Source organism: Ochotona princeps, chromosome 32 (genome assembly GCF_030435755.1).
Source record: "Ochotona princeps isolate mOchPri1 chromosome 32, mOchPri1.hap1, whole genome shotgun sequence".
NCBI lineage: Eukaryota > Metazoa > Chordata > Mammalia > Lagomorpha > Ochotonidae > Ochotona > Ochotona princeps.
In genome coordinates this window covers 5,414,089-5,428,608 of record NC_080863.1, presented here as the reverse complement: position 1 = coordinate 5,428,608, position 14,520 = coordinate 5,414,089, and the positions used below count along the sequence as shown (strand labels likewise).

General features: G+C 41.4%; 1 protein-coding gene across 8 annotated transcripts in view; it reads left to right on the top strand.

Annotated features, from left to right (window-relative positions):
• Nucleotides 1–14,520, top strand: part of PSD3 (pleckstrin and Sec7 domain containing 3) — a 342,030-nt gene that overhangs the window by 169,114 nt on the left and 158,396 nt on the right. For 7 of the 8 annotated variants that reach the window (XR_009244449.1, XM_058657452.1, XM_058657447.1 and 4 more), the window contains 4 exons: nt 29–109; nt 1,264–1,376; nt 3,530–3,588; nt 12,576–12,665. Coding sequence is in view for 7 of the 8 variants with exons in the window: in XM_058657452.1 (XP_058513435.1) it covers nt 29–109; nt 1,264–1,376; nt 3,530–3,588; nt 12,576–12,665 (343 nt within the window). In the remaining variant the exon portion in view is untranslated. Of the gene's footprint in view, nt 1–28; nt 110–1,263; nt 1,377–3,529; nt 3,589–12,575; nt 12,666–14,520 lie in introns of those variants that run through there. The other variant, XM_058657451.1, reaches the window with a different exon arrangement.

Genomic DNA, 14,520 nt, shown 5'->3' with positions numbered 1-14,520 from the left:
TAACACAGGCTGTTCTGTTCTCCTACAGTAATGAATTTAGCCAGCTCGTCGCTGAGGAATATCTGAAGTTTTTTGATTTCACCGGAATGACGCTGGACCAGTCCCTCAGGTACCAGTGACATTAGCCTTAGCTTCATTGCTTCTAGAAATCATGCCTTCCTACAGGAAAACGTCCGATGCTCAGCTATAATGTGGTTGTTTTCTTTAACCCCCCTGTTACTGTGTGAATTTACCTCAGATTGGGTGATAGCTATGACACAGAGAATACGAAAAGTGTGTTTATAAAATGATACATGCAATGCTGTTTTGTGTCTAAGCCCATGTCTGGATGGCCTGTCTGAGCGTTCTCCCGCACAACCCCCCCAATTTAATGACAGTAAAATAGACTCGACATAAAAATTTGCCTTTGTGGCTCTTCCTAAAGCGCAGTTCATTGATCCTAAATTTGATAATATTGCACATCCATCACCACCAGCCATCTCCATTATAGCTTGTAAAATTAAAAATCTATACCCATTGAGAAAAACTCTTCTCAGTCCTCCATCCCCCAACCTGCTTTGCAGCTATGATTTTTAGCTGCTTCAAATGCCCAAAATGTCAGGATACAGTTAAACAGGAGAATGCTGGACTTCCGACTGCTAACGAAGGACTGTACTGTTGTAACCGTATAGGAGAAATCGGTGGGGGGAGGGAGATTTGGTAAGGGAATTCCCAGAGCCTATGGAATTGAATCATAAAATTTAAAAATTAATTAAATTTTAAAAATATAAAGGTTTTATCTCCCAATTCCCTCTTACGACAAGAATAATGGTGATAATCATCCAAATGAAATTAGCAGAAATCTGCTATGCAGAAGATAATGAAATTACAATTTTAATAATGCGTTAGTGGAGTTTATAATCTAACAAACGCTGGAAGAATCCTTCTGTATATAGCTTTTTAGAGCAGCCTAGCCTGGTGAACACACATTGAATCTCGTGTGCTTTGGTTTTCTTCTATTGCCACTAAGGCATAATGAGATTTCTTACCTAGCTTATGCTTTGTGAAGTATGGCTCACCTGTTAGCACCCTGGCATTCTTCAAATGGACATGTTAGAGAATTCAAAACCACTCTTGAGTTTATCTGGACTGGCCACCTACTCGGTGATCATCTTCGAGGGTGTGGGGAACAACCATTTATCTGTGTAGTACCCTTGCATTTTAAATGTCAAACTGTGGCAAGTTTCTAGAATTTCACTTTTTTCCCCTTCGTCCTTTTTCTAGGTGTTTCTTTAAGGCATTTTCTCTTGCGGGAGAAACTCAAGAACGAGAGAGAGTTTTAGTACACTTCTCCAACAGATATTTTTATTGTAATCCGGATGCCATTGCTTCCCAAGGTAATGTGATGGAAGTCTTGTTTGTTTCATGTTTATTTGTTATGAAGTTTTATGTGAAAATATAGGATAGTATATATAAGGACATGAAAATCATCTGTTCCTAATTGCCTACAGATAACTTGCTAACATTTTGCTTGACTTCCTTCTAGTACATTTATAATATTCTACGTCAAACTGAAATTGCAGCATTTTTCTGTTGATCATAGTCTCATGTCATTAAATATCTAAAATCATATTTAATGGCACCATGATATTCAATCTTATGATTTGTATGGTTTTATCGTTCTGTGATGTGATATATCCCTTTAATCACTCAACTTTATTTCTGAGATTTTCTGTGCAAAATACACTGAAATAAACGAAATGCGGATTTTTCTCATTTCTTCTTGCATCTCTGCTCTGTGCCCTGCATGCGTGATCTTTGCGGTGAGCGTCAACAGTGTTTGCACACCTTACTGGAATCTCTCGTTGAGTGTTGGTCGTAATGACGCTGACAACCAACTGACAAGCGCGATGTTCATGAACCCTGACTTCACGCTTGTTCAGTGTATTGTTGACCTGCTCTGTGCAGAGGTCTCTCTCCCTTTGAGTTGTGCAGTAAAGCAGAACTGTCAGAGTATGAAGCCAAACACATTCACTTGCAACTACGCGTGTTCTCGAACTTTAGAAATGCTGCAGTACATCACTGAGGCTAGGAGAACAGTTATTTTGTGAATACAGTGCAATCATAGTATCAGTTGCTATCGGCTGTAGTGCTTGTTTCTGCCTATGTCTGCTGTACCTTCGAGGCCGTACCTACGGTCAGTTCACCATCTGCTCATGAAGGTCGTGTTCCTACCTAGGAATGGATGACGTAGGCACCAGTCCGTGCATGCGCAGCTTCTGTTCCCTTAAGCATGGAGTAGACAATGAAAGAATTCATGTGTTTTTATAGTATTCTGCAAATTTAAGCTCTTGTTCACATTCCCTGCTAAAATAATGAATATGCATTTATATACTCGGTTAAGGATGTTTGGGAGCTGGCTGCTGAGCTCTACAAATGTTTTCAGGAATTCGTTCAGAGTTGGCGATAAAACGAGCTGGAATAAAAGTACTTTTAGGCTTCTTGTAGGTCTGCTTAGAGACGTTGCTATCAGGAAACACCTCCCATACTGAAAGGCATATTTTTAAATCTATTCTCTTCATATATGAATTCAGTAATTAGGCCTTTTGGCTGATTTGGCAAAACTTGTCAAGTTTTTTACTGACTCCGAAACTGCTCTTCTCTATTCAAATTGAGAGTTAGTAGGTGGGGGCAGTAATTTCATGTCCAGAAATGAGAAGTTTAACTTCTTATGCTTTTTCTATTACTTTGTAAAAGGAAACATTAAAGTGTGAAATGATCCATGTGGTTTGGAAATACGTTCTCCCTAATTCTTCAATCTTTACAGGTTAATTACTATTTTACTTTGATCTGACCTATTATGTCATAAACAAAGCCAGTCAGCTAAAATATTTCTATTTAATAAATTGCAATAAGAGTATTCACATTAGTATATTTATAGCTAGAGAAGCAGATCTAATAGAAAATCTAATAGAAAAGTAGATCTAATCTCTTTTTGGCCACAATTCTTCCACAGTTATTTCTACCACAAAGTAAACAACTGCACAATATTAAATGATTTTCCTTTTTATACCCCATTCGAAAAAATTAAATTATCTCACTACTGAGAAATAACTTTTTAAAACATGACATATTCTTTCTAGATGTATTTATCTTCAAATGCATTTTTATGTATAAGTTTGTTAAAATCTTTCCATTCATACGTCTGTGGGCAGAATCGTATTTTGGAGGCTTGTCAGTTTTCCCAGTAATTTTGTGGTTGTGCCTGGCCCTTCTGTAGTCCCTTTAGTCATTCTTGAAAGTAACGCTCTGGGACTGGGTTTGTCATGCCAAAGGTCACCGTTCTAAGCGCTCCAGGTAGTGTCCAGCTGGCTTCTAGAGGTCTAACAGCTCATCCGCAGTAGGGTCCACTCTGCACGCTGACTATTGTGTAGAATTCCAGGCAAACCTGGTGAATGGTGCCTAGTGCAGTGTTGCGGTGCTGCAGTGGCGTGAGGAAGTCCAGCAGAGGATGGTGAATGAAGGTTTCTGTCCCCCCGTCTTTCTTTAGATGGAGTCCACTGTCTAACCTGTGCGATGATGCTGCTTAACACGGATCTTCATGGCCACGTAAGTGTAGCTTGCTAAATTTAGCTTTTGGAAGTCAGAACATCTTGGGCATAGTTTTGCTTTTCTGTCCGTGCATGTTTATCTACATCTCCCCTTCTGTCATGAGTTGCATGGCTCCCATAGCAACCAGATAAAGGTGAACTTTTGAAAAGAAATACCCTCTATGCATTCACATGCTTGCATGGAGTGTAGTGTCTGGATTGCTCCTGTAGTTATGTTGTAGTATCTTTGTTGTCCACGAGGTGGCAGATAAAGCTTCTATTTCAGGGGGAGGAGTGGTTTTTTAGATCTTAAGGTTGATACAGTGAAGAAAGAGTATGCTTGTGAGATCTGAACTTACTAATTCTGTTTTCCCTGAATACGGTAGTAAATCTAAGAACTCAGTCTTTCCCTTACTACTCGGCTCAGCTCAATTTTTACTGGTTGAAATTATCCAATTACCTTCACATCTTTTATTTAAAATAGAGAATGAATGGGTTAAACTTATTATGAATAAAATTTTACCTTTCACATGAGCCTAATTTTGGCACTTACTGAAACTCTTTATACCAGAGAAAGCGAAAATATTTTAAATGTAGCTCAACCTATACTTATAAAGACTATTTCATAGTCCCAAGTCCATGTATTTTTTTTTTTTGTTACTCTTTATTACGTAATTCAGAAATAAAAAGAATCAACATTTGGGTATACATCTTTTCTAGACTTTTTCAGGAAAGCAGAGCTTGGTTCCATCCTAAAAAAACCAAGTTCATATTGTAACCAAGTCCATTTTAAAGAAAAATTTCTTTAAACAGTGTATTATCCTGTAATGCATTATGATTACAATTTTAAAAATTACGTTGAAGCAACTGAAACGTATTTGTTTTATTCTGAAAGGCTTCGTAATTCTATTACTTCGAATTCCACATTCCTCTTTAAGGAGGGGTACAGGGGAGCTGTGTGGGGGCGATTCCACAGGACCAGCAGGGGACAGGAAGAGTTCCTTCATTAGCAAACTGAGGAGAGGAAGTGATACAAGCATAATTTTTACATAATCTCGAACATTCAACAGGAATTGCCCTTTGAGGTGAATGTGGAGTGACCTGTCGGCATGGCTGGCGCACGTGCCTTGACTGCACAAAGGCTATACATCTTTGTGGGCTCACTCTTGGTTCATAGGCCTGTAAAAGGATGTGAAGACAGCGATTCCCAGAGTGTGAGCCTTGAATGCTGCTTCTGGGCGGCTGTGAAAGATGGTTCAAGGGTGGGCAACATCTGGCCCAGAGGCCGCAGGAGGTCCCCTACGCTGTGGCTGTGCTGAGGTGAAACATAACAGTCAGGAAATGGATGGCAGACGAATATCCAGGTTGTTGTTTGACATATCCAAACTGTGCATGCAGAAAAAATGGCTCCTCACGCCTGCTTTATATGGCTAAAAATGAACATTTCAGTGTGTTCTTGAGAGTTGTGCCAAGACAGTGTGATCCTAGCAACAAAACTTTGGGTTATAAGGGGTAGTTAGCAATAACTGCTCTTCTGTCTTCAGGTTCATGTTCTTGGTGATCAGTCATTTCGGTTTTGTTCGAAATCATTCCTATATTTTTAGGATTGCATCTCACTGGGGTGTTACCCATTAGTTTCCTGTATCCTTGTTCACAATGCATTCTTACAAGTCTGAATATACAGCATCCATCAGAACTAATCATCTGACAAGGTGTCTCTTTTATCTTTCTTAATGGGATTCATGGTAAAAGCTAACTCTCCTCCTAGGTGGTAAGTTTTTATCCGTAATTCTGAATGCAGCTTGCATCCTGATTGCCTGGTTTGTGGTTCATGCAGCATGGCTCGTAGGAAGCGGGATCCTTCGGAACATAGAGTGAATCCGTTTGAATGCCTCGCCCCCTTCACCTTCTCCCTGGGCCTTACTGCAACAGGCCGTCACCACCCATCACTTGGTCGGTTGCCAGAATAACCCTCTGGTGGGGCATAAATAAACCATCTTTTCTTTCTCCCTTTCCTGTGTCATGATAACAGTACATTAGCATGACCTAAGACTTCGGGCCCATGCTGCCTGAGTGGAGAGGGTTGAGTTACTAGGGAGACTAACTTCTTTGCATTGACATTGGTGAATCTTGCCTTGATTCTGAGGAATGATGTCCTTGGCCTGCTCGTTTTGTTACTAACCAAATAATGGGATGTATACTAACGCCATAATATTTTTTAGTTTAATGTTGGGATGCCTTTTGAGCTTTCTTTTTCGAATGTGTTCTCACATTCAACAAATACTTTATGGTGTGCCTATTCTATTCTGAGTCCTGTGTTGCTGGGTAAGGAGTCAGGAATGAATGAGATGTTTCCTGGCAGTCAAACTTAACCTCTGAGAGTGTTGCTGGGCTGGTTGCCATGAGTCAGGTTTAGCTGAAGAGCAGATAACTGAACTGCTCTGAGGGAACAGCAGTGCAGAGGTGGTCCTAACTTCACATTGGATTGTGGTTCCAGCTCAGTTATTAGACTGGAGAAACAGCAACCGGATGTATAGACAATATTCATGGATGCTCTTCAGCACCTGCTTTTAAAAAATATGGCTCAGTATTGTCTTAGTATCTACTCATTTTTCCTTTCCTGTGAGTGTTCTCTTAGATGATATAAATGTTTAAATTCGTTCACATGGCTAATTGCTAAATAATCCCTCTTTAAAAGAATGTCTTCATTTTCAAAATATGTGACATAAATTGATGCATATATAAATATTAGGAATAGTTCATCTGTCTTTTGTAATGTTGGAAATAAGTTATACTGAATGTTACTTGGAGTACATAATGAAAGGTAGCGATATCTCCATTTGAACTCCTGTATTACTGGACATGGTATGCCTAAGAGGAATTCAGATGTTAGAGCAAATTCAAACAGGTTGCTTTTCTGAGCCGATTTTCGTGTTTTGTGTTTGCTATTGCTTGTCATCTCACCCTTGTCCCACACTTAAGATTCAGCTTGGCAGGATTTCCTCCAGCCCCCCCCCCCCCCCCACTACCCCGGGGCTGAAGACAGTTAATAAAGCACGGTAGCAAGCAGGAGCTTCTCACTTGGGCTGCCCGCTCAAGTGTCGGGCAGTTGTATGTGTAGGACGAGGTTGCGTTTGGACGGTGGGGCAGCTTCACTGGGAAGGGACATACCAGTCAGTGGCTGGTGGAGGTCAGATAATGATCAGAGGTGTTGCTTTGAGTCCAAATTTTGTGACAAAACTTAACATTTAAAATTGTAGCTAGAGATTTTTAGTGGTGTTTGGTTCATCCACCATTCCTCTGTGCTGCAGAATTGGCAGGAGCCAGCCTGCAGGTGCCGTGGGTGTGGAAGGCAACAGTGTGGTCCTTCTGTCTGATTGGGCCTCCTGCAGGTGTTCTATGTCTGGGCTTACTGGTTTTATTGGCAACGGGTTATATATTTTTATAGGGATAAAACTATAGCTAGTACACCATGCTAGTAGGGGAGAAAGGAGACCAAGGAGCAATGTGCAGGTTCAGGAGTGGGCGTTTGGCTTAGCTGTTGGGATGCCTGCATCCTTGTCCGGCTGCCCAGGTTCAAGTCCTGGCTCTGTCCCTGACTGCAGTTTCCTGCTGATGAACCCAGAGCTTGGGAGGGAACGGATAATGACTCAGGTATCCGGGTCCTTGCCATTCTTGTGGGATACCTGTATGTCATTCCCAGTCCTGGCTTCAGCCCCATCCAAGCACCTGGCAACAGTTTGGCAAATGTACCAAAGTATAAGAGATTCATCCATCTTTGAGGTGTTTGGCCTAGTAGTTAAGATACTGGTTGAGATATCCTCCATTCTGTATTGGAGTGCCTGGGCTTGAATCCCAGCTTGAAGGCTCAGGCAGCTGGGTTCTTGCCATCCATGTGGGAGACTGGTTGGATTCTCCCTCTGGCTTTGGCCGGACCCAGCCCTAGATGGAGAGCATCCTGGTAAATAGGAGTTCTGTTATTCTTAAATACATTGAATGCATCAGTAGGTTTTTCTTTAAGGTCTGACTTTATGGGCACCTAAGTCAGAGTCCTACACTAGACTCTGGGAAGCCTATGCTGGGATGCTGTTTGCAGTTGCTTTGTGGTTTTCTTGCCCTCTCTCCTGAGCCCAGGGTGTTTTTCAATGGCAGTGTGTTCCCGGAGAAGAGGAAAATGTCCTCAAGGCCTTTCAGATGTCCCTTAATGGCTGACGTCTTGAAATGAGCTGTGGATTTTGATCACAGTTTAAGACCACCTTTAAAATTTCCTAGTCTGAAAATGCTCTAGGATTCCTACTTTGCCTGCTAATCATGCATATAGAAAAATGGACACCTGAGGGCAGCACGACACAATCCGACACATTCGATACTTGAGCTTACAGAACAGAAGCCAAATTGGAGTATTGAGAAGAGCCACACAACTGAAGCAGTCATGATATCAGTAGTGCTTTTCACCAGTGACTGTAGCATGTTGGAGGAGGTGGGATGGCTGTGTGGGAGGACTTACCTAATAACCCAAGGTGTGGGAAGCCAGATTTTGCTAATGGGTGATGAGAGCTTTATGTTCTGTGAACGCATGTTTGTCCACAAGGCTTCCAGACCCTACACTCAAAACAATGTCCAGCATTGGGAGCATCTTCCCTGTCTGTAACCTCTAAATTAGTATTATTCTAATGAATATCTAATCAAGATAATAGTGCTGAATAGTTGTAACAGATAGCAGGACCTCAGATACTTGCCTTCTGGACCTTCTTTGAATTTCAGAATTTAAACTCTTATCCTTAGTAGATGAAACCCACAGTTTGGGTATTCCATTCCCCAAACATAATTGGATAAATAAGAAGTTAATCTCTTAAAATCCTATATGTGACTATTTAAAAAAATACATAGCCTATTTTTTAGCCCATCAATAAATTTCCCTGCAAAAGATACTTAATGTATCTTTAATTGACAAAAACGGAGGCAACGTTGAAAATGGCAGTGTAATCAATTTAGACACTAGACTTGAATTTCTTAGGATGTGACCCCAGGATAGGGGGATTCAACTCTTGAGTTAATTTCTCATGATGGAATGTTATTAGCTAACTGTTCAAAATATGGACCTTTCTGAAATTTGGGGTTTCAAATACAGCTCTTTCCTGTAGAGCTCTCATTTTGCATGTATTCAAGTCTGACTAAAATGTCTCCTAACTTCAGACATACTGATCCAGAGATGCATATTCAGATGCTACTGCATCTAAGATGTGACAGACGCAGCACCGCTTTCAAGGGAGCATCTCCATGCCCCTGGCTTCATTAGGAGGCTGAGCTCTGCTTACTGATCGAATGGGAAGGAGTACAGTATGTGAGGAAGTATTCTGGAAGCATCTCCTTGACATGCAGTTGGTTAGCATTGTCAGAGTAGGCCTTCTTCTGTCATAAGTTATGAATCTGTTTGGGAAGAAAATAGAACCGTGACAATGTATAAGATTCCCTGTGTGCCTAGGAATCCCTAAACTACAAAGGCAGTTACGAGCTAGCTTTACTCAGCGGGCAGTGTTTTCCAGAAGAGTTTTTAAAAATGACATGAATATAATTAACAACAATGATGGTATGATAGACAAAATCCAGACCTTCCAAAGCATGCTTCTTGAGGATAAAGACTTTATCTTACTTTTATTCTTTGTTGTTGGTGTAAAAGCTAACATCAGGGGAGGTGTAAATACAAACGTATTCTTAAAAATTTATAGAAAAGTAGAAGTAAAATCAGTTTCTTGAGCACCCACATGGGATCCTGGTGTGTGCAGGTGAGGACTTAGCCACGGCGCCATCCTGCCGGGTCCAGGCTCTAAGATTTATTCTTAATGGAGATGCAGATTCGCAAAGAGAAGGAGAGACAGAGATATAGATCTTCCATCTGCCAATTTCACTCTCCAAATGGCCACAAAGTCCAGGGCTGAGCCAATATGGAGGCAAGAGCCAGGAGCTTCTTTCTGGTCTTCCATATGGGTGCAGGTACTTAAGGACCTGGGCCATCCTCTGCTGTTTATTAGGCAGGGAGCTGGATGGGAAGTGCAGCAGCTGGGTCATGAACCAGCACCCATTTGCCCTTGTGAAATGATCTGAAACCTGACTCCTGTGTGTACTTACCAGTACAGGGTCTATCCTCCACATCAGCCTACATACACATAGCCAGAGTAAGTGCAGGCTGGTTGGGCTTTGCTGGAGCACCAGCTGACAAGTGCTGGGACTGGAGGCAAATCGTCTCAAGACAGACTCTAGAACTTGGAGAATGCAAGGCCCCAGACTGGGAGTGAGCCTAGTAGGGAAACTGAGCACCTCTCTGATGGGTTGCAACTCCCACTGGCGAGTGTGGTAACTAGGGCTAACATTTCCAGAAAATATAGAAAAGCTTACACATGAACAATAAAAATAGAAAACCTGAGTAATAAAAAGGAATAGAATTTTAAGACTTTCTCCGAAGATAAGCATATGGCTCCCAAGAACTTGAAGTTGCTGGGCATCAGGCACTAGGTATTACCAGTTCATATGCATTGTAGCATAAGAATGGCTAAAATCAAAAGGAGAGATGGTAAATGTTGGTTGAAAAATGTGGCAAAACTAAAAACTTGAGACTGCATGTGGGAATGTAAAATTATACAACCAGTTTGGAAAACAGCCCTCAAATGAATAAGCACAGAGTTACCATTGGGCTCAGCAAGCCCACTCCTAAGCATATACTTCAGTGCAATGAAAGCACTCCACACAAAAACTTGTACATGAATATTTATAGCTGCATTATTCATAATAGCCCCAAAGTGGAACTAGCCCAAATGTCGCTCAGTTTATGAATGGACAAACAAAAAGCGGTCTATGTGGTGAAATGGTACTTTGCAATAAAAAAATTAAGAACCAGTTTATGCCTATAACATGGGTAGACCCTGAAGATGTTACACTAAATAAAACAGTCAGCCATCAAAGGATAATCTTATGTGATTCCATTTATGTGAAATATCCTGACTATACAAATCCATGTAAGATGCAGATTTAGTGGTTGCTAGGTGATGGCTAGTGGTGATAGAGGGAGAGATTTGGGGAATGAGTACTAAATGTTCATGGGTTTCCTTTAGGGCTGATAAAAATGCTCTAGGACTTAATAGTGAGCATGATTATACAATGTGTTAACACGAAAATCACTTGAATCCTATAGTTAAAAGGGGCCAGTACTGTGTAGGTTAAATTGGAATAAAGCTACATTTTAAAATAGTTACAATGATTTGGCGCTCAGAGGCACTTCTTTTGCCTGGAATGGCAGCATCCCATGTGAGCACCAGTTCAAGTCTCGACTGTTCTGTCTTTGATCCAGCAGCCTCTGAAGTGTTTGAAAAAGCAGAAGTCCTAACTACTTGGGCCCCTGCCTCCCTGAAGATGCTCTAGGCTTATGGTTCTGGTCTAGCCCAGTCCTAGCTGTTGTGTCCATTTGGGGAATAAATCAATGGATGAAAGATACTGGAAGAACAGTTTGACAGAGGAAAATAAGTAAATCTTACACTGTTTTCATTGGCCTTTTGGAATTTTACATTTATTCAGTTTAAGGGAAACATCCACTTTACTTGCTAAACCATTCCTCATTGTCAAACTATTCATCCAGCCTCTGATCAAGAGGCAAGATTTTTAATTAAAAGCTTTAGCATTGTCACTGTAAAGGACAGCATGGATGGGATACATTTGTTTGGAAATGTAGCTATGAAAGGGTTGAAACAACTCTAACACAAAGGCGCCGTCTGAGTTTTGAGATTGAGGCTCTCGATACATGTTTCCTTAAAGCTTCCCATGCCTGGCTATCCAAGGAGTGTATTTTTAATGCTACCATTGCATGTTATTCTTTGTTTCGTGGATTCATAAAATAACCTCTGAGTGTATACATTTATTGGTAAGAATATCATGTGTAGGCTCACTTTGTAGTCACCCAAACTACATCTTGCCATTGATCCTGTGTGCTTTTATGTATTCCATGTCCTCCTGTATTGGTGACACAGCTCTCTGGGTATCCAAGGTGAACCTCAGAATTCTTCACAGCTGTTGAATCATGCCAGTCTGCAGCTGGCATAAGAGATGAATCTAACAATTTGACTAGTTTTTAGTCCACGCATGTATAGCTTTCGGGAGATGGGTAACAGATTTTTGATCACATGGTTTGTTAGCATGATTTGCTTTGGTTAAACCCTTTATCCTTAAATCAGCTTGAAAAAGTGCTGGGAGATACTTCTGTAACAAACTTTACTTTTTCAGTGCACTTTGCAAATAGAAGGTTTGATTGCCTTGACTGTAGTCTGTTCAAGTTTACGGTGAGAGCCTTTGAAAGATGCAGTAACAGCAAGGCAGTGGTCAGAATGACAGAGCCGATGTCTTCAGAGCTAGGAGCTGAAAGTTCTTGTAGGACAAAATCCTCAAGCTTCCAGGATATAAGATATTCGCTGCACATGCAAGTGGCATTTGTCCATATTCAGGTTGTGCTGTGGGAATTGGAGTTCAGAGCAAGTAACACTGATCCCACATTATTTCAATAAATGCCTATGTCTTTCACCCAGGACTGTTGACTGTGTTAGCAGGCATAAGGTGGTGGCAGGCCAATGTGTGAACTTGACAGTAGGGTACATCTCAGATCCTTTGCAGTTCCTGATAATATGAAGGAAATGAACATAATAAGGAGGTTATCAGCTCAGCTCCAATGTCATTTTTACTTAAAGGAACTTCATCATTTTATGTATGTATAGATTTTTCAAAGGATTTTTCCCTGGGTTAAAATGTGAGTTGGGCATGATTTTGCTGCTTGTATCTAATGATGCTTTTGAAAGCACTGATAGGCTGACTTCTTAGGCACTGAGGTAGTTTTATGCATGTAAACATCTGTACACACATAGGTATGTATGCAGTTTCAAAAACCAGATCCACTCATTACATATTTCAGAATCAATCCCAGTTCTACAAACGTCCATTATCATGTGTGGCTTGCCTCTTTTGCAGAACATTGGAAAGAAGATGACCTGCCAAGAGTTCATTGCCAATCTCCAAGGGGTAAACGAGGGTGCTGACTTCTCCAAGGACCTGCTGAAAGTAAGCAGTGAACTTTTTAACTTTTAAAGTATCTGTGTGTTTATATTGGCTGCTCACTTCTCAAGCCAAGGTACGGTACGGATCACTGCTTTGTTCTTTGCTTTGTTAGGATGGTGATGTTTCTACTGGGCCCTGTCCTTGATTCTTTATAAGCTGCAATAGTCTCTGGCTAGAATAGTTCCTGAAAGTACTGCTTGTAACCAACGATCCTGAAATATGGAATAGCTTTGAAATATGTGGTGATGTAAAGAGTGGGCAGTTTTTGTTTAATTGTGAGCACATCATCAGAGCTTCAGAAATTTGCAAAGGTGGATTTGCTGTGGAAACAAAGAAACAGATGCGCCGTAATGGAAGCAGTTTTGAGTGGATTCAGTCCCTAGTGATAGAGCCGTTCAGGTTGCCACTGAAAATAGATGGAATTAAATTTCAAGTCACTGCAGGGTATTTGCATTATTTGTATCCCCAATCAGCTTGTTTTTCCCCATTACCAGATTATTTTCAAAGCGACAGCAAAATCAGCTTTGGAATTCATACATTCAACCAGCATTATAATGAGATGTGTGTTTAATCAAATACAAAATAATGAATATTAATATCTTAGATGCATATGTTGAGCCTGTGGCTTCCACATATTTTAGTGTAGACTGTAGCAATTTTGTATTTAATAGTTTCAGGGGTAGAGAATTCCCTTCTAAAAATATTTATTTGGAAGTCAGATCTTTCATGCACTGGTTCACTCTCCAACTGGCTGCAGTGTCTTAGAATGGCCAAGCTGAAGCCGAGAGCCAGGCTCTTTATCTGTGTCTCCCACGTGAGTGACAGGGGTCGAGGCACGCTGACCATCTTTCACTGCTTTCCCAGGTGTGTTAGCAGGGAGCTGGATCAGAAGTGGAGCCGCCAGGCCTTTTAATCAGGGCTGTTGTAGGATGCCAGTATCGCAGGCAGTGGCTTGGCCTCCTGTACCACAATACCAGCCCTGAGAAATATTGTGACTGTTTTTCCCCCACGGGTTATTTAGTCATATGAAAGACAGTGGGAGCAACCCAGAGAGGTCTTCCATCTGCTAGTTTACTTACCAAGTAGCTGCAACAGTTAAGGGTGAGCCAGACAGCAGCCAGGAACCAGGAGCCAGGTCTCCTGGCTTCATCCTGCTGTCCTTTGCAGGTAGCAGGGACCCAAGCACTGGGGCAATGTTCTGCTGCTTTTTATAAGCCATCAGCATGGAGCTGGATCAGAAATAGAGGAGCCAGGACACAAATCATCACCCGTAGGGGATGTGGGTGTTGCAGGTGGTATCTTAACTCCCTTTGCCACAAGCCAGCCCTGGGAACTCCTGACTTTATGTAAGAAAATCAAGTTACTTTTCTACTGATTTTTGTAATGAAATTTTTTTAGCAAAATGGAATTGAGTCAGTAATACTTAGAATTTCATACTATCATTTAGTATCACTTTCCATTTTTTACAGTATATATGTATTCGAATTCAGCACAAACCTAGTTTGTGCAGCTCAAACACTACATTAAATGGAATATAAGATCTAGATTGCAATGGCATATTCTTTCAAAAAATTATTTATTGGAAAGGCGGATTTACAGAGGAGAGACAAAGATCATCCATCCAGTGATTGACTTCCCAAGTGGCTGCAGCAGCTGGAGATGAGCCAGTCCAAAGCTGGGAGCCGGGAGCTTCTTCCAGGTCTCCCAAATGGGTACAGGGTCCCACGGCTTTGGGCTGTCCTCGACTGCTTTCCGAAGCAAACAAGCATGGAGCTGGCTGGATGGGAAGTGGAGCAGCTGGGGCATGAGCCAACACCCACACGGGATCTGGCTGCTAGGCCACTGTGCTGAGCCCTCA